Below are 22175 nucleotides of genomic sequence, written 5' to 3'. Positions count from 1 at the left end.
ACTAATATGTACTTTCAAGTCACTCAATTAGTAAAAAGTGGGAAGTCTTATGAAGCTTATTTTGTGCTTTGAGACTAAGCATTTCCAGCAATGCTTTCAACAACATTACTAACAACAACTCCAAGAATAGTACAAATTTCTCTTCTTTCAAATATATATGATTTTGTTTCACCTGTGATGATTAAGAGATGAGTGGTTATTCCTTACCGTTTGTCTCAAAATTCATTTCTTTAACATGATATCAGAACATGGCTACTTGTTCTCCACTTTACATTTATGATATTGGACTCTCATATATCAAATATAATTGTTCCCGCACCAAATGTCTGGTCCTCACTAACGCCTTGTTTGGATGGTTGTTACACGTTGTATTATATTATTTTATATTATATTGTTAGTTTAAATACCATGTTTATTTTGATTGTTACTAAATTATATTGAATTATATTTTTCAAATATCGTTACGTAATATGACGAAAAGACTCATCTGATGTGATTTAATGTGATTGCGTCGTTAGCTTAATATATGCTTCCCATTTTGTCTTTATCTACTATTTAATAATTACATTTTATCTTTTACCGTACCTTTTTATATTAACTCTATCTTGTACCCTACTTTTCTTTAAAAAATACAATGCAATATATTTTGAAATAATACGTAACCAATCATGCAAACAGCGTGTATGTAATACAGTTAAAATTCAAATAATTAATCAAACAAACAGGTAAATTCATGTTATTATGTGTGGAGTTTTTCTTTAACGTAAAACACAAAGAAGATAGAAGTTTTCTCTGTTTTAGTCAAAGATGGAAAGAGTAAGAAGCACATCAATATATATATATATATATATAACATGAGAATATAGTTTCACTAATTAAGTCTGAGGAGGATAACGTATACAGTCTTATTAAGTTGCTTCTACTTTTTTATGCCATTTTAAGTGAATTATTATTGGGATTTGGTATACTTCTTAAGAAAAAATATTTAACGGCATGAATTTAAGACTATTTTTTATTATTATCCTTATAATTATTTTTAAATTATGTTACTTAAATTGTCATGTAAATAAGAATCTCATTAAATGAAGAATAAATATTACTGAAAAAGATCAATTCTCGTAAATTTTTAGTTAATCTGTTTCTTTCAGGTTGGTCTAAATCTTCAAGGCAAACAGTTGGTAAGGACTAAGAGGTATACACGTATATACATACATAAAAAAAAGAAAAAAAGAAACTTGTCTGTCCTGGATTCAAGGGTAAGAATGAATTTTTTTTCATTTTCCTACTCGATGTCTGGTGGCTGTATTGAAGTTTCGATAAAATTCAGACCGTGCATGATCTATTTGGAAATGACAATTTTCTCCATAATTCACAATTCAAATTCGAAACCTCTAATAATTATGAATGGAACTGTTCCACCACTAAATTAAACTACTAACTTTCCTTATAGTTGGCGTACTTTATAACAACAGAAGCTTTAATTATTCCAGGGTTTGTTGAATTAATTAAGAGTATATTGTGCACGTTTTACACTATATATCAAGTTAAGCTAGTATATAATAATATTCAGTAGGTAATTAGTTTCACAAGAAGTCTGATATATATGATGACTTCTAAAATAGTGTAATAAAACGTAAGGTTAAAATTGCACTAATAATATAAAAAAAGATAAGTACTGTGATAATGTTTTCTCTTTACTATTTTACTTTATACAATTTCTTTCTTCTCATTCCTTCGATTCCTCCTTAATCTTATCCATATATTCAAGTTACAAATTTCAAAATCCTCTAGCATGTCCTCGTCAATTTTAAAACTACTTCAAAAATTTCAGGTACCGTCAAATAATTTTTTGTACTTACAATCCATTTCTATAAGTAGGTTCGCCTCTGTGCGCAACTCAATTCTTTTTAGATTTTGTACATATTTATTCTTTAATTAAATTTGTTTATGCTAATACACTTATAAATGTGCAAAGAAAAAAGGCCCTAAGTAAATATTAGGGGAGTTAAGATGATATCCATTATAACAGTAGAGTACATCATATGACACGTGTCAGCTTTAGAGAGGTAATCCCCATATGACCACTAAGAGTACGCCACGTGTCAGAATATTGCCAGCCTGTTCTCTCGACCCCACCCCCCAAAAAAGCAGCAAACCTAACGACAAACCTGAAAGGTAGTCTTATTAGTAGCCAGTAGACCTCCTCGATTACTGAGCGTGGGGCCCACTCTCCTAGAACTGGGTCCCACTCTTCAAATGACATAAAATCTGCCCATAATTTTTATTTTTATTTTTGTTTGATGGTCGTTAACAAGTTTTATACGAAAAATTTTGAATTGTTAATACAGAATAAAGAAGTAAAAATCACTCTATCATAATCGTTGGTATGTGCCTAACACTTATACCCTCTATTTACCATTCTTATTTATCAAGAGAATTTAATTAATAATCATAGCCTTTGAATTAAAAAACCATATTTTAAAAAAAAAATTAAATTTTTGTATTGACTAGTATTCATTGACCCACACCCCTCTATCCATCTTTAGTGGGCCCTACTCTAAAGTCACATGTAATTTATGAAGTAATCCAAGTGCACGGGCCAAATGGACCCAAAGATAAGAACCACAGTACATACACAGTTACAAAAATAGCTTATATGTATTCTTTATTTATTGAAAATATATATTATATATTACTTTCTCTTCCGATATTGTTTGTCATGATTTCTATTTTTAGAGTCAAACTATAAAAACTTTGACTAACACATTTTTTCATCATATTAATATGTAAAAAATTATAATTTATAGTACTTTTCATATAGTTTTAGAATATCTAATTTTTTTATTTAAAATATCGAATTAATATGATCAAAAAATTAGTCAAATTGAACATGACAAACATTTTCTAAAGGATCGAGTTTATGTTAGTACAAAATTTACTTTTTTTTTAAGAAAAAACTACTAATGGATAGAGCACATTAACAAGCACTATAATGCAAAGAAAAAGTTGAGTGCCCCAAAACTAAGAAAACAGCAAGTTGACATTTAACATTGACGAACCCATGTCACAGCAGAGCAACTTCCTTTCCTAGATGCTTACAAGCAAAATGTTAAAATAATCTTTTGAAAAAACTAGATGCTTATCCAGAAGAGATTAACAAAAAAAGATAAATTAATGGGTCTTAGAACCCTAATCAGGATTTAGATGAGGAAGTTTGATCAATTTCACTGGAACCAGAACCAACCATAAACTGAAGCTCTCTCTTGTCATAAATCTCCAGTGAGAAATCTCTAAGCATCTGTGTAGAACTAGAACTTGGAGGCATAGCTGAAGCAACTGTGCTTAACTTGCCTCCATTGTTATCACTTTTTGACACACAAGCAGCAGAGACCCCTGTTGCTGCATAAGGTACATTAAGTATTGGAGTGGCCCACAACTGAGCCCCAGTAGCAGCAACTGTTGTATTAGTGCCTGGCGGTAGCATATAGAAAGTTGCCCCACCGGTAAATGCTGTGGTGGGAATAAGTCCATTCCCAGAGCCCACTGGCCAAACAGGAACAAGACCTTGTGGGGCAATGGGAGCCACCGGTGCAAAATTTGACGCCTCATAAAACTCGCTATTTGCAGCCCTTTTCCTTCTCTTCCTCGAGCTTTCTCCCTCGTTGTTTGACGTCGGTATTTTCAGCGTTCCGTTTACTGATACCGCGATGGCCGGAACCGTACCCGTTCCAGTAGCGGCAATGATGGCTGGCTCGGCGCGTTCTAGAAGCCATCTTATAGTTTCACCTTCCGATTTATGACCTAGTTCCCGCGTTAATTGGAAGATTCTAGCAGCACAAGCCGCCGGCATACGGATTCTCCGACCACGGCCTTCCACTTTCGTGTGCCGGTCCTTTGAGGATCTTTTCACCGGTTGTTTCTCTACCTTCTGCAATTGCATATTCATCCCAACCGACGTAGAAACTCGCAAATCATTCTCCTCCGGTTCTTCCTTTAACAACAGCACCCTATCAGTGGACGCCGCCGGAGACGGATCCACCCCTTCCGCATCGGTGACATTCCCTACCGCTGCAATGGTGTATTCATGAGAATCACCAAGTAACGGATCAATCTTACAGTCGTTCACCTCGTCATCTTCTTGTTCAATGTTTTGGTTGTTCTCAACCCTCGCCATTTTTCAGAAAAATCCCAAACACAGCTGCAAATAGCTGAAACCCAAAAAAATTTAGAGCTTAAAAAAATAAAAAAGGAGGATTGAAATAACTACAGTACCCCACTGTGTACTTAATGAAAATTGACACAAGGAGAAATTAATATAGAATTACGCGACGAAATTAAAAATTTTATTTGGACATATGATATAGAATTTTAATGTTGTGTATTTTTTTTTAATATAAATATAAGAATCTCATAAATTCTAAAATTGTTAAAATAGCTTTAATTATTTATTTTATATTATTAAATAAATAAAAATCATAAAATTGTATAATAAATTATTGCAAAACTATTTGTTCTTCACTTAATTAATTGTTTCATCAATATATTTGAGTTAAAATGAAACATGACGTGAAATTATATTGGTGAAGTGTGAGTTAAAGTGACTTATGTTGATGAGAATTAAATTTTTTTATGTCAGTGAAATTAATAAATTTTAAAACGTTATGACGTGATTATAAATTTTATTTAAATGTGAAATAATAGTTAGTATATAGAAATGTGGGGTTGTTTGAACAAAATATAAATTCGTGAATTAATTTTTGTATTTAAATAACTCAAATCATGATATTGTATTCTCATATGATTCTATACCATGATTTTTGAAGAATATGATATCAAATCTCATTATATGAAATCACGAGATGTAATCAGCATAAAATCATATGTCTAAATGCTGATTTCATCTCACGATACTATATCACATGGCCAAAACGCCAACTAAATTTAATTAGAACTCTAAGAAAATTATGTTAGGTAAAAAGTTTGACAAGACAAAGATCAAACTAGAGCTTAATATATTGATGTTATTTTATTTTGATGCCTGATATTTTTTAGGTGAAATAATTTATAATATAATAATTAAAGATATTTATTTTGATAATTTAACCCTAAATTGTGAAAAAAAATAGTGTGAAGTTCAATAATGGGCTTCACATGACGAATAAAATCTAAATCTATCAATTGTTATTTTCTTTGCTAGGTTCTCTTGCTCTTTGGATTTCTTTCCTTTTATTCTGCCCGATTTTCCCACATAATTATTAATAGAAACAAACACATGAAAAATAAAAAATTATGATTGAGTGTTATAAAAAATTATTACATGATATTTATAAAAAATTATTTGTTCATTAAAGAATATAACTTTTAGGAAGAGTCACCTCTGAAATTTTATTAATATAAAGCATTTCGGGAAGTAAACTAAAAAAGATCTCCGTAATAAACAAAACGATTTGTTGTATGGAATTATTTATACTTAACCCACTATTTACATGAGGAATATCTCTTTAAAGAACGCAATTAGACACTTCAAAACCATCTTCTTTTGCAATTATATTTCTTACTATTTTTTTTAATGACGATATAAATGTTAAAAGAATCAAAATAAAGTAACACCGACCATTTTGATAGTTTTTTTTTGAACTAAAGTTTATATATCCACCGATCAAATTGTTAAGGCCTTTTTGGACATTGCCACCTTTATATTATCAAATTATATTGTTGGTTAGATGAGGTCTTAACATAATGCAAATAGTTCGACATGTTTAATAAAGTTTGGTATACTGTTATGGACTTTTGATAAAAGTGCATTAGAAAAGAAAATGCGTATAATTTTGTATATTATTCATATTTTGTGTTAAATCATTGTATATGTATTTGGAGCAACATAAATTGTGGTGCATTAATGAGAATGTTTTTGTCCTTAATCAGATGTCTCGGGTTCGAACTTTAGATATAGAGAAAATTCTATCAGGAGGATCACCCCCCAAATAAGCCCTGTAGTGCTCAATCTAAATTTAGTCGAGACTTCAATATGAGCGTCGAACACCGAATGAAAATTTTTTAAAAAATTATCTTTAGTTGATATATTAACATTAGATATACATTCTATTTTGTATTTGTTGTGTAATTAATACATAAAAATTTATGATATTAATCTATGAAATTTAATGCAATTATTACCACGGTTAAAGAAATAATTATCCCTATATTTGAAAAAATCTTTTCTACCGTATTGTAGATAATATTATTTTTGTAAACTAATATTCTTTAATTTTCTAAAAGAAACTTATGCATTGTATATTATTTTTAATGTCTCCAACTTTATAGTGCAAAAAAGTAATTTCAATACTAATATCACCATTATTTGTACACATGCTATATATATACTTAAAATTTATATATATATATATATATATATATATATATATATATATATATAATTGATTTAATTCAACTTTTTATTGAATTCTCTTTTAATTAAAATAAATATCATCAATTTTTAAATTTATATTGAGATTAAATCATCAAATTGATTTGATTTTTCAATTTGGGTAGCTGTAGCCAGTGGACCACCACGCGGCCGCCTGGAAAAGTGTGCTGGGGCCCATTCTCCTAGAAGTGCCCCACAAGTACATTTGTATGTTTGATAAAATAATTTTTAAATTAAATTTCAGAAAAAATTAAATGCAATTTGAAGTATTTATTAGGTAAATTACTTAATTATTTGAATAAAGTTCTTTTTAGTTATGCACATCACTAAAATGCCTAAAATTTTATGAATTATTGAGACTAGCTGATGTATTGAATAAGGTAAGTAATTAATATGTACTTGATATTGAAGATCACACTCAATTATTGTTTTATTTTTTAAATTGAAGTGAAAGTAAGGAATAAAATGTTTTATTATATATTCAGATATTTAATTTGAATAAGTCAATATTTAAGTGTTTAAATAAAATTGATGGTAATTTAACAGGATATTTGTGTCCTAAGCCATATGATGAATTACACCCAATGACCTTATAAATTGGTGATCTCTACGTCAAATTTTAAAATTTTACTTTCAAATATTTACGCTTAGTCATTAAAATTTGATTTGATTTTCAAATATTTTAATTTTCCAAAAATTTGCTCAAATAACTTTTCAATTTCGAGACTTTCAGTTATAATACCCTTTTTAATTAAAATGTATATTCAAACACAACTTTAAATTTCATATTTTTATTTTTTTTAAAAAAAAATTCTAAATTTATGGCCAAATGGGGCTTAACCTAGGACCCTTTGCTTGTTTCATGGGCTAAACTCTCCGTTTAAAAGGGATAAAACTACCCATGTATATATAAATATTTTACAACAAATTTAATATTCAATAGTTAATAATTCACGTATTGTGATTTCTACGTAATTAAACTTAACATAACTAAACCCTATACAATTAATACCTGCATAAATAAACAATGCATAACTAATACCTGTATAACGAAACTCTGTATAACTAAATCCTACATAACAAATACTTGAATAACTCTAACTAGTAAGTTTTCATCACCCAAGTATGCCCTTTTATTCAAGGAAACATGTTGATAGCCAAAAACTCTAGAAATAGTTTTAACTAATTAATATAAAATATTATAAGTATTATTCATAAAAAAAATAGGACTAAGAAATACGTTACCTGTTATAGCATATTAAAATACACTGTAAATTGTAATATAAAATTTTTTAAACTAAATCAATAGATAGATCAAGTATAAATTACTTAATGACAATATGGCTCAGTGCTTTTCAAAAACGTTTTATGCATCCATAACATATCCACAAAAAATATAATGTACTATTTTTGAAGGATCGAATACACATATTATTAAGTCATTATTAATAACTAATTATTCATAAAAAGTAGGACTAGTAATTAACCAAAAAAAAAAGAGAGATACGCTACCTGTTATAACACGTTAAAATACAGTACTGATAAATGTAAAAAAATCTTAAACTAAATTAATAAAATAGATCAAGTATAAATTACCTAAAGATTACATGGCTCAATGCTCTTTAAAAACGTTGATGCACCACGTCAGATCCACAGAAAATATATTGTACTACTTTTGGAGGATTCGATACGCACTTACCGAGCATGTTGTGCAGTAATAGAAACATCATTTACAGAATTTCCAATACTAGCTGATGATGAATAAGAATTTCTTGATCTGAATACAAAACCAGGTTGTCCAGGATTAGACAATTTTGTGTCATTGCAAAGCATGAAGACAACTTGAGACATCATTGGTCTTTCATTTGCATATGATTGTACACATAATAGTCCAATTTGGATGCATCTCAAAACTTCACTACTTTCATACCAATCCCCTAATAAGGGATCAACAACATCCATAGCTTTTTCATCATTCCATGAATCCCAAACCTGAAAAAATGGAGAGCAAAGTTAACATTTCTGGTTAGTGCCGGAATCAGGATTTTCAATCAGGGGATTCAAGGAAAATACAAAAACGTCGTGTCCAGGGTTAAGGGTGTCCAAAATTTCATATATGTTCAACGAAAGAATGTGTTTCTATTGGGCTAAAATTACTCGAAGATACTTTTAGCATGATGTGATAGTTTGTCTGCGGACATTATAAGTTATCTTTTTTCTATTTTTCATGTGGGACTTTGTTCAGACACAACCAATAGTTTCTATCATAGCTTTCTAAAGAAAGAGATTCAATTGAATCCCCTTCTAATGCATGTAGCGGGTACAGTGTAATGGTCGAAGTATGCACAAGCCAGCCCTGACTCCACCTTATAAGGAAAAAAAAAATGAACATTTCCACATATACTTTTCTAGAGCAAAACAAGATACATACTTTTAACTAAAGGTGAGTTCTTAATGAAGAGATGCCTTACATTTCCAACTAAATTTAAAGAATGATCCTGATTATGTGTAGTGTTCTTCCCTCCAGTAATGATCTCCAACAACAGAACACCAAAACTGAAAACATCAGATTTCACAGAAAAATGCCCTTCCATTGCATATTCTGGTGACATATAACCACTGAAATGAACCAATAGCTATGTCAACATCCACAATTTTAATATAATATAATACATAAACGTATGATTTAACTTAGCCTCAACTGACATCTATGAGGTGTGCACAAGTATAGACAGTTAAATTTGTATAAAGTTGAACAAGTAGACACATACGTCCTACATGATATAATACAAATCAGTTCGAGTGTATCTCATGAGAATCGTCATGTAGGATGACTGGTTTGTACTTGTTCAATTTTATACAAGTTTAAGTGCGTACTTGTGCACACTCGAAGTCAGAGGACAGAGATGCTAGCTGAGGGCACGTTGCCTTTAAAGAAAAATACACACATGTTCATACATAAAAGTGATGCTTACTATGTTCCAACGACTCGATTCGTATTAGCTTCAATTTGGTCACCACCAAATATCCTAGCAGTTCCAAAATCTGATATTTTCGGGTGCATTGAGGCATCTAGTAAAACATTGCTGGCTTTTAGATCCCTGTGTATGATTCGTACTTGTGAGTCGTGGTGAAGGTATTGTGGAGTTTTATTTGCTCTAAATTTCTTACCATAAATAGGTTTTCCTTGTAGGAAAAGATTTTGGATTGACTAATCCTTTTCTTGTAGGAAAATGTTTAGGTCCATAAATAGAGGCATGTTCCTTCTAACTTAATTAACATTCACAATGCAGTTTAAAGGGCTTTGAGAGTTTTGGTTAGGGGGAGAATTTGTGGGTCACAAGCTTGATATGTTATCACTTGTGTGAACCTCCCATGTATTCCGAGTGAATTGGTTGAGGTTGTTTCTCTCTGTATTTTGTACTCTCATATTTATAGTGGATTGCTCATCTCCTTTTGTGGACGTAGGTCGATTGACCGAATCACGTTAAATCTCTGTGTCTTTTGGTATATTTCTCGTTGTCTTCTTACTCGTGGTCTTTCGAGGTTTGTTTTGCTAGCTTCCGCATTTACACCTGCTTATTTTCGATCCTAACAGATATGACAATCCTCGTGCTATTCCAACGATGATGTCAAATCATTTTCTCCAATCTAACAGTGACCCTTTAGTCTTATCTGAAATACACGATTCGAAATGCATAGTTTAGCAACCCATCAGTAACATGCCTATTTTTTTAAAAATATTTGTTACACTATCTGGAAATGTATGTATGTACCAAAGATAAAACTGTCTAAACCTTTGTTTGACAAGTATTCATAGATCAACATTTTCTCTCCTCTTTGTATACAACATCCAAAAAGCCTCACAAGATTCCTGTGTTGTACTCTCGCGATTAACGTTACTTCATTCTTGAATTCCTCCACTCCTTGCCCTGAGTTTTTCGAAAGTCTTTTGACTGCTATCTCTTGGCCGTTGCTTAGCTGACCCTGAAATCAAAATGTAAGCTAATTGGCTCAACAAATGAGTAAGAAGTCAGTAGCTATTGTACCTTGTAAATGCTACCAAAGCCTCCTTCTCCGAGTTTGTTAGCATCAGAGAAATCATCAGTGGAAGAAATAATAGTGCTTAGATCGAAGATTAACACATCGACTTGTTCACTTCCATCCATCTCATTACCTCTTGAAGAGTTCTCATAGGATGCTAAATTCTTTGTCAAAGTGTTCAAACTGGTGAATTGGTCCTCCTTATCTGTACATTAAGTAACTCAGACGCGGAGCCAAGTTTTTACTAAGGGGGTTCAATAAAGAAGTATACACACGAAGAAATTAAGGGGTACCCTTTACCTCTTTTCCTTTTCCTTATTACCAAACAACAAGCAAACGAGAGCGCCATGAGTATTGCAGCAATGAAGATTGTCACAATTGCTATGGTTCTTTTCATGTTATAACCACTGTTGTTCTTCGAGAATTGAGCTGAAAGAACAAAAATGTAATACTTTGTGTAACACAATACCATAAAACATTAACAACTGGTTGACGTGTATGACCATCTTATTTAAAAACTCAACTGGTTAGAGAAAACACACACTATTATGTACTTAAGCTTAGTATCAGAGCAGATAATAGTCATTCTCACACACGAAAGGATGTATTACAACAACAACAAAAAAAAAAACCAATACGTAGATCTTACCTCTACCTTGTGAGGAGGGTAGAGAGATTGTTTCTGATAGACCCTTGGCTCAGGGAGATACAAGAACATAATTGAGTAAATAAAAGTATTAATCTTTCTAACCGCTTAAGTACTTTTTAGACAGGATGATCACGCGTTATTAACTCGATATAAATTTTACCCAAAGTAGATGCAGATACTCTGATATACAAATCTTGTCCTCCATCTGTAAACTCCCTTGTGTCTATCAAGTCACCATACCAAGTGATGCATCCAATTCCCCCAATACTAACATTAGCACTTGCATAAGCAGAGCAAGAACAATTACTCAAAACACAATTTCTCACATTCTTGCAACCCGATACTCATATTCAATCGCGCATTGTAAGTGTCTGGAACCTTCACATTACTCAATTTAGCAAACCCCTCGTCATTTCTGCACACGTTCTCGTCTTTCAATCTCAAGCACCCTTGTGAACCGTCTCTCAAGTACCATGACCGGTTTTCCCTTGGCTCGTACCCAACAAAACATTTACATTCGAATTCACCCAAGTTGTACAAGTTGCAAGTACTAAATTTTCCACAATGTACATAGTCATCACACGAGTCTTCAGGGGCGGACCAAAATTGTACCCATTTGTTCACACCCTCTTGCCAGTTCAATATACTCATCATCCCCGATTCGTTCAGTACTAATCTCGAGATAACAGAGTCCTTCATAGTGAATGTCACAGATACTTCACTTTCATTGTCAACATATTTGCTGCTAAATATAAATCCAGGCCTCATTCCAGGTACACCACTCCAACCTAGACCGGTCCAGGGTCCGGTTCGCCATATCCTGTTTGAATTTTTATACAGGAAAACTTGAGGTACTAGTCCATTTATGTCAATCTTGTAAACATACTCCCCTGAACCAGGATCATTCATCGATTTCCACGACGTTAAAGACCGGTTCAAACCGGTTTTTTTGTCATTCCCAAATTTCATATCAGGAAGTATAGTATTTGTAGGATAATCAAAGCTTTGCCATACAACAACTTCCTTTTTCGTGTCATGAAAAAACAAGAAATTCCCTGAATCCAATAGCTGAGCAGAGGAAATATTGAATTTCCAGGAGAATATTTTGGTATTTCGATTTAGTATTACAAGATTACCTGTTGGGTCGATAGAGAGAACCCCGTACAGGGTTCTCTCTATTAGAGACCCAAACGACAGTTAGTTCAGGAATGTTGTAGTACCAAATTCCAACGTATCGATTGTTGGAGTAATTTCCAGGGCTGAAGAAACCAAGAGCAAATAATTTTCCTGAAGAAACTAACAAATCTCCATCTTTTACAGATTTGTTTAAAGAAATTGTATCATTGGAAGTACAAAATTGGACATAAAATAAGATGAATACTACTACTAAAATGAACAATTTTGTCTTATACATGATATTTAAAACAAGTAATGGTTCGATCGATCGACCCAAACAAGTATCAGACTCATAAAATTCAAATCATGAATCGAACCACTAGCTTTAGTACATGAAATCCATGATTATAATATTTTGAGCTAGCCTAGTTGAAGTAGTACTACCAAGGTAAAATAAAAAAAAAGTTAGTTGTAATTAATGAAGCACAGCTACCCTCAACGTAGTGAATTTAAGTGTTATTTTTGTACCACATGTTGTTGTTATCTGATTTCTGTGTGTAGTTAATTGTTGACGTAGGAGACTCGTGGGGTCCTAAAGGCTTTCAATGTGTGTTGTAATGGATTTCGAAAAATGTTTTTCAATTTCTTTTTTATCGTTTGGTTGGTTGAGATGTTCTGGAAAACGAGATTTTTAAAAATTAAGAAAATTGTTAATATCTTACGAAATTTAGCCGTCTAAATTAGACATTTTCTACTAGTAACACAGAGTGTTTTTCTAAGTTATATATAAAAATATTTGAGAGATAATATTTTCGTTTTAGTTACTTGTCAACCCAGAAAATAAGTGTTCCCACTCCGGTTAACATTTGGGACTGCGGGGAGTGTTAACAAGTCCTACACCGGTAGAGAGTTGACCTCCCCTTGTAAGCTAGTTTTTGAAGTTGAGTTAGCCTCAGATGTCATATCTTTACGGAGTAAACACTAGGAGTGTTAACAAGTCCTATACCGGTAGAGAGTTTGTCTCCTCATATAGACTTGGACAGATCTCCCCTCGTGAACAAAAAGTACTCAACAATATCAATAAGTTGAATCATAAAAGTAGTTAAAAGTTGACATTATATATACCATGTAATTTTCAAAAAAGGAGAGTTGATAAAGTTTTAGTTGAATTTACTCTAAAAATGCAGAACCTCAAATAGATACTAGCTCTGAAATCTATGATCAAGAAATATTAAAGGAACATTTCAATCTTTTTATTCATATATAACAAGGTTTATGTACAATAGCAAAAAAATCACCTTTTTTTTTTTTTTAAAAAAAAGACTCATCTATAATGAAACTTCACAATTTCATAAAATGAGAAAGAAGACTACTTATATAATTAACTACCAAAAAAAAACAATTCTTTTTGTAAAACAAATCAAGGTAAGTGTACAAAGAGAAAATTGTTAACCACTTGTAGTACTAATGTACTATACGAGGGTAAGTTAAAACACTATTGATCCTCCTGATGTTGTCGACTAATGTACTATATATACATTTTTGCCAGCAGGGGTCCATCATCCATGTATTGGATTCATTCGTCGTGGAATCTCTATGTTCACACTCCCATCAGCAGAATTTGCCTTGATTTCTGTTCTGTCACGTAGAACCGGGCAAGCCTATGATCTGTCTGAACGTTTAACTCTACCGGGGATCAAGCATGGTAATCGTAACTTGATTCACAGTGAAAGTTTCTTCGTAAATAGTTTCCGAGTGTTCATCAACAGGTCTTCTTCCGAGGCAAAAACCAGGGTGTTTAGGCTGAGGCATTGTCGCGGTTTCACTTCCTAACATCAATACAACGGTTGCCATGTTCGGTCTATCCTCTGCTTGCTCCTGAACACACAATAACCCGACTTGTATGCATCTGATTACTTCACATGGAGAAAATGATTCACCAACTGATGAATCGAGTAGTTCTGAGGCTCCTCCTTCTCTCCATAGTTTCCACGCCTGCATAGCGATTATACATTTAGGGACGGACTAGAGAGAAAGTTATAGGTTCGACAGAACTCAGTAGCAACTTTAGTAAAAGCCTTGGGGATTTATGTTATGAAATCTACTTAATATGCATAAACAATTTATCGAGAACCCACCAATTCAGAACGCATAAACTCAAAATTTTGTTCCGTCTTTGTTAGAAATGATGACTAAGTTGGTGTACTTACATGGCCAAGAAGGTTTCTTTCATTGTTCTGAAAATAAAATCCTCTGTTTTTCTTCCCTGTTACAATTTCCAACACTAGAACTCCGAAGCTGAAAACGTCTGATTTAACAGAGAATAGACCATCCATCGCGTATTCAGGAGACATGTAACCGCTACAGTAAGAGAAATAAAAAGTCGATTTACTAACACTATTTCGAAGTGTTTTTCATGAATGATTTATAAGGAATGATGTAATTCTACTTACTAGGTTCCAACTACTCTCTTTGTATTTCCTTCGGTCTCATCGCCTCCAAATATCCGTGCCATGCCAAAATCTGATATTTTCGGGATCATTTCCTTGTCAAGGAGAATGTTGCTTGCTTTGAGGTCACGATGGATAATCCGAAATCTTGAATCTTGATGAAGATACAGAAGCCCCCGGGCAATCCCACAGATAATGCTAAATCGTCTTTGCCAATCTAGCAACGAGCTTTTTTGCTTATCTGAGACGCGTATATTTGTTAAATTTGAAGTCCAATAGCACATATACAACATAGTTACTGATCATAAGAATGTAATGAACGAAAAACGACTTACTGAATAAGATTGAATCCAAGCTTTTATTTTCCATATATTCGTATATCAACATTTTCTCTTCCATCTCAACGCAACATCCAAGAAGACGAACGAGGTTTCTGTGTTGAAGTCTTGCGATCAACCTTAGCTCATTCTTGAATTCCTCTATTCCTTGGCCTGAATTCTTTGACAACCTTTTCACTGCTATTTCTTGACCTTCATCTATTATTCCCTGATTTAAAAAAAAGATGTTCTTTTGTTGAATGTCTTCACACTTTCCAATAAAACGGAATCCATCTTTCCAAATGTCACTGCACTCGTGTCAGGTCCTCCAAAAATGAAGCATTTTCTCGGAAGATCCGACAAGGGTGCAATGATATTTTTGTAGGATACGAACAACATACGTTGTTTTCACATCTACCTTGTAAAGGCAAAAAGGACTAGTTTTTCATATGTTGCTCATATCCTAAAAAAATAAATGTTGTTACACTCGTGTCAGATCCGACATAGCTTTTGTCACATCTAGTTGAGCTTCACATTGTAAATGCCAAAAAAAAAAGGACTAGTTTTTCATGTATTGCTCAGATCCTCAAAAAATGTAATTGCACCCGTGTTAGATCAGTCATTCAAAGTGACGTATTTTTGAAGGATCTGACACGAGTGCATGCAATCACATTTTTGTCTTGTCTGAGCAGCATAGGTTCTTTTTACTGATACATGATCAGCTTTAACTTGTAAATGCAAAAAAGGACTACTTTTTGATGTATTGCTATGATCCTCGAGAAATGTCACTGCACCCATGTTACATCCCCCGTAGTATAGTATTTTTGGAGGATCTGACATGGATATGACGACATTCTTGACTAATACAAGCAACATAAGTTTTTGTTTTTTTAGCGTCTTTACCTTGTAAACGCAACCAAAACCACCCTGGCCTAGCTTGTTTGCATCAGAAAAATCTTCAGTAGCTACAGCTAAGGTACTGAGATCAAACAATGGCAATTCAAACTCGTCCGCGACAGTTTCCCCGGAAATATCTCTCTTACTTGGAATAATAGCTGTGTTCACTAGAAGATCTTGACTTCTTTCAATAGAGCCTGGTTCAAAAATAGTGTAAGAAATACGAATGCACATCGATAGACACCTTAACTTAACCTCAACTGACGACTGAACACTCTAACTTTGAGTAACGTATATTTCAACTTACAAAATGATCATTCAGACATAGTGAAGACGAGTCGTGGTGTGTATAGATGTGCATTCTTTATGTATTATGCCTTAAAAGTAAATATCGAATACATACTGAAATCGAAATTATGGGCTTATAATAACATACCTCTTTGTTCTGTTTTTTTTCTTATTGGACTTTCCAATAATTTTTTTCTCTTTGATAAAAAGCATATGCTAACAATTCCAATTAGAACAAGAACAACACCAGCTGTAATTCCAGTAGCCATAGCAATTCTTTTTGTTTTGCCAGAACCATCTTCAGATCCAACATTTCCACTTTTTGCTGAAAATTAACATATAAAAATGAGTCTTCCATCAATGTTGTGATTTTTTTTTTTATAGTAAAGTCATAAAATTATTTATTTATCGCGATTGAGTAACTTAAACTAGGTGTGAATTGAACGAAAAATACAAATGAACGGAAGGTCAAGTTTCCTTTCTCATGAATCCGAAAACATTAGTGCACATTACATAAATTAATAATTATTACATTTTTGGAATAACAGATAACAATCACGAGATGAAATGTGACATTATATTATTCTGCATGATTAAAAGTTCGATTATGAGACTAGTCGTTACATGGTAATTGTGAACGGCCTTTAATGCGGATAATAATCTCCGAATAAAATACAAAAAATGACCAAAATACCCTTTCAAGGTCCTTTAGAAAATCTAAGGATGAAATTCAAAACAATTATTAATCCTAATTTATCCAATGTAAAGTCAATACATATATATTAAAGAAATTTATTTTATTTTTATATTTTAACTTGTTCACTATTCAAAATGACCTAAAGACTTTTGTCCTTCTCAAAATTATTTAATTTATATTTACAATATGAAAGTAAACCTTATGAAAAATTAAAAGTAGAAATACTATTTGTAAATTTGAAAATTAATCGGCCAAATGACTATTTTGGAATATAAAGTGGGTCCAAAAAATTGATTTCTTCTTATCTATTTCAAAAAAGAATCTTTTGTGTGAACTTACACCTAACTTTTAGGACCAATTGTTAACCAATTTTAGTTTTTCCATCATTATCAAGATTTTAAAAATAATTAATAATTCAAAAAAATATGAAATCCTGATGAAAATATATCAATAAAAGCAGCAAAATATTAATGTATTTTTTCATTATGTCACGCAACAATTTGCGTTAGCAATACAAAATACAAAATTAGAAAAGGTAACACATCCTTTGTTCACTTTATGACTATGTTTTAATTTCAAATCCCTTTCTCACCTTTTATTTTTTTATAGGTAAGCATTAAATTATAATGAATCGAATTTAAGATTTAAAATTTTCTAATATTTATGATAAGAGTTGAAGCTAAAGTTTTAATATTTATGATAAGAGTTGAAGCTAAAATTTTGAATTTATGAATTATAAATGTTAGAAAAAATAGCTTGTTGAGTTCTTCATAAATAAATTATACATGATTAGTGAATTTTTAAACAAAAATAGAGTATAGATCAAAGCTATTATGTTATATCAAAACTTGCCTACAGACTTATTATAGCTTCACCCCAACAAAAACGATGGTCTGAATAAAATCTACTAAATTTATGTTAATCAGTAATTGATCTTACATATTTATAGAATTTGAATACAAGCTACTAAGTTCACGTGAATCTGTAAGGCTGTAACTGTTCACATCAAACTAATTACTAATTAATAAAGATAGGCATGTACCTTTATACTCGTTTTTTTTTATTATTATTATATCAACTGCTAAAAAGTTTTTTTTTTTTAAAAAAGGGGGGCCCGGGGGGGGGGTTGGTATTAGTAGAATTTTCTTTTGAAATGGAAAATAATTAATTCTAGAGGCCTAAGATATAGGTACTTTATTTTCTAACTAATAAACTATCCCAATCTAATCAAAAAGGAAAAAATATATCAAACACCTAATAGTAGGTAAATCATATAATTAACTAATTTAGGGCTTTTGAGGGTATTTTTCATATATATTGGTTTATGTTTTTTTCTATTTCAATGCATAATAATTCAAAAAAAGAAAAGGAAAATTATGTGAAAATTAAAACGTGCCTACCACAAAGAATATGTTTTGTCTCTCTCAATATCAAATAAAATATATTGCAAGATAATATATATGAATATATAGTTGGCTGTTTTCAAGTCTTTGTCGAGAGTCAATGGACTTTAATTAATTATAATTTGCTTATTCCAATGATAATATGTACTAGCTTCTTGTTTTTTCAAAGTATAGCACCTAACTACTTTCATATTAATTACTCACATTAAATATATAATAACAAGATTTTTTTAACAAGCATCTTTTTTCTCATTACAAAATATCGAACTCTATCGTTTACACGATCATTTTATAATCTCCTAAAAGTAAAATATCAAACTCCACTATTTATCGTTCTAGAATTTTCTAAAAATGAAATATCGAACTCTATCACCTACAGAATATCCTAAAATAAAATATTGAACTACTTCATCTACACAATCGTTCCAGAATCTCATAAAATCTCAACAAGGGCGCACTAACAACCTAGTGTGACGTGGCGAATCTTCACATGTCCAACTCAATATATTACTTCAAATTTCTAAAATAAAGAGATAAAATTACCTAGACAATCATTTTTTTAATCAATTAAAAATATGAAGTTCGAACTCCATGAAAAATGAGACGGAATTATTATTAATATTATTATTCAACCAACAAATACGTAAAAATTCCATATATATCTCTACCAACACCCAACCACTCCATTAAATTGAATTCGACTCAACTCTCTCCTACTAAATTAAGATAAGAATAGTCATAAGATAGTACTCTTTCCTCTATAATCAGAGGTCTCAGGTTTAAGATTAAACAAGAAATTAGATCATATTTTTCGCAATTATGAATATGCAGTACTATTTTACCTCAAAAAGGTATTTTTCATAGCAATTTAAAATAATCGAGTCTCGAAATGAATATCAAACATCAGATGAAAATGAAAAACGTACCAGCATCAGAAGAAGCAGCTCTAACATAGAGAAATTGTCCACCTTCTGCTGCGGAATATTGGCGCATATCGACTAATTCCTTAGTCCAAATGACACAACCGGAACCGGAACCCGTGACGTTCGCGGTGGTGTACGCCGTGCATGAACAGTTGTACCTACACATTTTTTCACATTCTTCCAAATTCATCTTAGTATCAACAAATGAACTTGAACTTTGCGGCAATTTCATGTTCTTCAATATGTTAAAAACATCAGTTTCACAATCCAAATCATGATATCTAACACATCCATCTGATCCATCTCTTAAATCCCATGCCACTTGATTTTTGGGCTTGTACCCTACTAGACATTTACATACAGGCGATAGATTCGCGTTACAAATTCCCGATACACCACACTCTTCGTAAAAATCACATTGATCCTTCGGGGCATACCAGAATTTGTTCCAAATGTTACTAGTCGGAATCCAAGTATACCTCTCTAAAAAACCGTTATGCCTCACTAACAATCTCGAACATATTTCCTTGTCAAGCACCTATCAAAAACATAATTAAATAAGTAAAAACACGTTTTTACAAAATGGTATCAGAGTATATATACATCTGTTATTTAAGAAATGAATGTTAAAACTAACTCAACTCAAAAAGCTACCTCATAAGGTGAAAATTACTCAAAACAGTACAAAAAGACATAAAGTCCCCTAACCTCCACTAACATCGTATAAATGAAGAATAAATCCTACGAGTCAAACTCTCACACCGAAATAAACATCGAACCTAAGTTAATTTCAACAAGTGAAGATTGCCCCCATCCCACTGCTAACATGAAATTCAACATAACGCTACTCGTCGTTACTTAAAAAAAGAATCAGACTCACACGTGAAGAGACATATATACCCCAAAAGTTATAAGGTGAAGATTACACAAAAATCGTTATAAGAACACAAAAAAGTCCGCTAACCCCACTAACATCATATAAACAAAGAATTGATCAAACGAGTCTGACTCTGATACCATGTTAAGAAATAAACATTGAACCTAAGTTAATTTCAACAAGTGAAAATTACCCCCAATCCATCCCACTACTAATATGAAACTCAACATAACGTCACCCATCAAGAATCAGATTCACACGTGAAGGAAACGTATATTACATACCTCAAAAGTGTAGTAAACTTCATCCTTATTCATTTGAAACTCGAAAACTATAATATCTGTTGGCTTCATTTCTGGTACACCACTAAATCCAACTCCATTCCAAGGTCCACTTCTATAGAAAACTTTATCTCTATTTGTCAAATAAGCTTCAGGCAAACCATGAACATCAAGTTTAAACGTATAATTACCACTGGAAGGATCAAATGGCGATTTCCACGATGTTATATTCCTATTAAGCCCTGTTTTCGAATCCCACCCAAGTTTCATTCCAGGTAACAGAGTATCCGTTGGATAATCAAAACTCTGCCACACCATAATTTCTTCATTCTCTGTTAAAACGACGAAATTACCTGAATCCAATAACTTAGCGATAAATGTCGTATTATTTTTTGATAAGTTCAACGACCATGTATAGTTTCCATCTCCGTCATCAATAACTAGACGTCCATCCTCTGTTATTTTCAACACAGGGGACGTCGATGAATTGATGACGGGGTTTTCTCTGTTTGCAACCCAAACGATAGTCGTTTCTTTGATTTCTTTGTACCATATTCCGACGTACCATTTGTCTGAATTTGGACCACCAGGAGTGAAAAATCCTAATTCGAATTTTTTTTTTTGAGAGACTAAAGTTTTCGATATGGTAAGGGGATTTGTAATCGTGATCGTATTATCTGTTGTTGCTACTGTTGCGACGATTTGTGAAATTAGAAAAAAGCAGAAGGAAGAACGTAGATGAAAAATGTGTTTTTTGGTGTTAATGTTTGTCATTGTTGACTCCAAAAAAAAAATTGGGTTTTTGTTAGCTTATGTATTAGTAATTGTTGTTTATAAAAAAATTATTTTTTTAAAATTTTGTTTGTTAGGAAAATGGAAAGGAATATTAGTTTTTTTTTTTTTTGAACACCTAATCCACAACACTCCACGTTTTGATTCTTTCTGGATTATTAGTGGTATATATATATAACTATTATTTTCTTTGTTTTAAAAAAAATAATATCATTTCATTTTTCGTTAATATAAAAAATAATGAACTTTTTCTTTTTTTATAATATTTTAATTTCAGTTTTCCACGTAGTGATATGTTTAAGTCACAAGATCAAAGAGCAGTTTTGTATATTGACCTAATTTTAATTTAGGACCACAAGATTCAAGTCTTTTTTATATTCTTAAAGTCCGTGCCAAGTCAAACCAGGTCATTCATTGTGAAACAGAGGAAATAGTTATTTTGATTAGGCGTAATTATACATTCATTTTATACATAAATAAGTATAAAACAATTATATTTAGATATTTTAATTTGGTTCTAATAGACGGTTAAACACTTTAACTTATTTTTAATGTGTCTCGTGGACATTAGGTGCGGTGACAAGACAAATGAATTTTCGAAGTGTTTAGATGATTATTTTTTAAGTTGAAGTGTTTAACTGACATAATGAAAATGAGTTGAGATGTCTAGATGGTATATTCGGAATTAGAGCGTTAACTTTTAAGCAGTAGCCAAATTTGAAGTGTCTAGATTTGTTTATTTAAAAATATTGTTACTTGTTCACTTTTTTCTAAAGTGAAAAAATTCAAATTTTATATCAAAAAATGTCCAAATTTGCATTAGATATCAATTAACTAATCATTATAATTATAATTTGGACAACATCACTTATTTTAATTTGCCGATTGATGCTAGTAAATAATTTTTAAAATTTAAAAAGTACTTATGAATTATTGTATGCAAAATCATTATAACAACTAGTTACTTTAAATATTTTTTCGTTAAAAACTTTTTAGGCATTATATATATAAAAT

The 22175-nt window shown here is 31.7% G+C and overlaps 3 protein-coding genes and 1 pseudogene across 3 annotated transcripts; all 4 read right to left on the bottom strand.

The window, feature by feature from the left end:
• Positions 1-3025: 3025 nt before the first annotated feature.
• On the bottom strand, positions 3026-4215 carry TCP21 (TCP transcription factor 21). The gene has a single exon (NM_001246897.2). It carries the CDS (start codon positions 4172-4174, stop codon positions 3194-3196), a length of 981 nt encoding a protein of 326 aa, NP_001233826.1. The 5' UTR covers positions 4175-4215; the 3' UTR covers positions 3026-3193.
• Positions 4216-8000: 3785 nt separating this feature from the next.
• Positions 8001-9624, bottom strand: LOC138337068 (G-type lectin S-receptor-like serine/threonine-protein kinase At1g11410). Its single transcript, XM_069296131.1, has 3 exons — positions 9403-9624; positions 8899-9046; positions 8001-8419 (listed from the first exon to the last, which is right to left on the bottom strand). The coding sequence occupies exons 1-3, from the start codon at positions 9489-9491 to the stop codon at positions 8123-8125; spliced, it is 534 nt and encodes a 177-aa protein (XP_069152232.1). The 5' UTR covers positions 9492-9624; the 3' UTR covers positions 8001-8122.
• Positions 9625-9919: 295 nt separating this feature from the next.
• Positions 9920-12685, bottom strand: LOC101253059 (G-type lectin S-receptor-like serine/threonine-protein kinase At1g11410; annotated as a pseudogene).
• Positions 12686-13467: 782 nt separating this feature from the next.
• On the bottom strand, positions 13468-21303 carry LOC101252749 (receptor-like serine/threonine-protein kinase SD1-8). The gene is made up of 8 exons (XM_019212763.3): positions 20373-21303; positions 19215-19749; positions 16337-16513; positions 15907-16097; positions 15022-15232; positions 14690-14927; positions 14447-14597; positions 13468-14231 (listed from the first exon to the last, which is right to left on the bottom strand). The coding sequence occupies exons 1-8, from the start codon at positions 21141-21143 to the stop codon at positions 13923-13925; spliced, it is 2583 nt and encodes an 860-aa protein (XP_019068308.1). The 5' UTR covers positions 21144-21303; the 3' UTR covers positions 13468-13922.
• Positions 21304-22175: the final 872 nt, after the last annotated feature.

The sequence above is a fragment of the Solanum lycopersicum genome, chromosome 3 (assembly GCF_036512215.1).
Source record: "Solanum lycopersicum chromosome 3, SLM_r2.1".
NCBI lineage: Eukaryota > Viridiplantae > Streptophyta > Magnoliopsida > Solanales > Solanaceae > Solanum > Solanum lycopersicum.
Note: the sequence above shows the minus strand (reverse complement) of the source record. Positions and strands in the feature narration are given on the sequence as shown.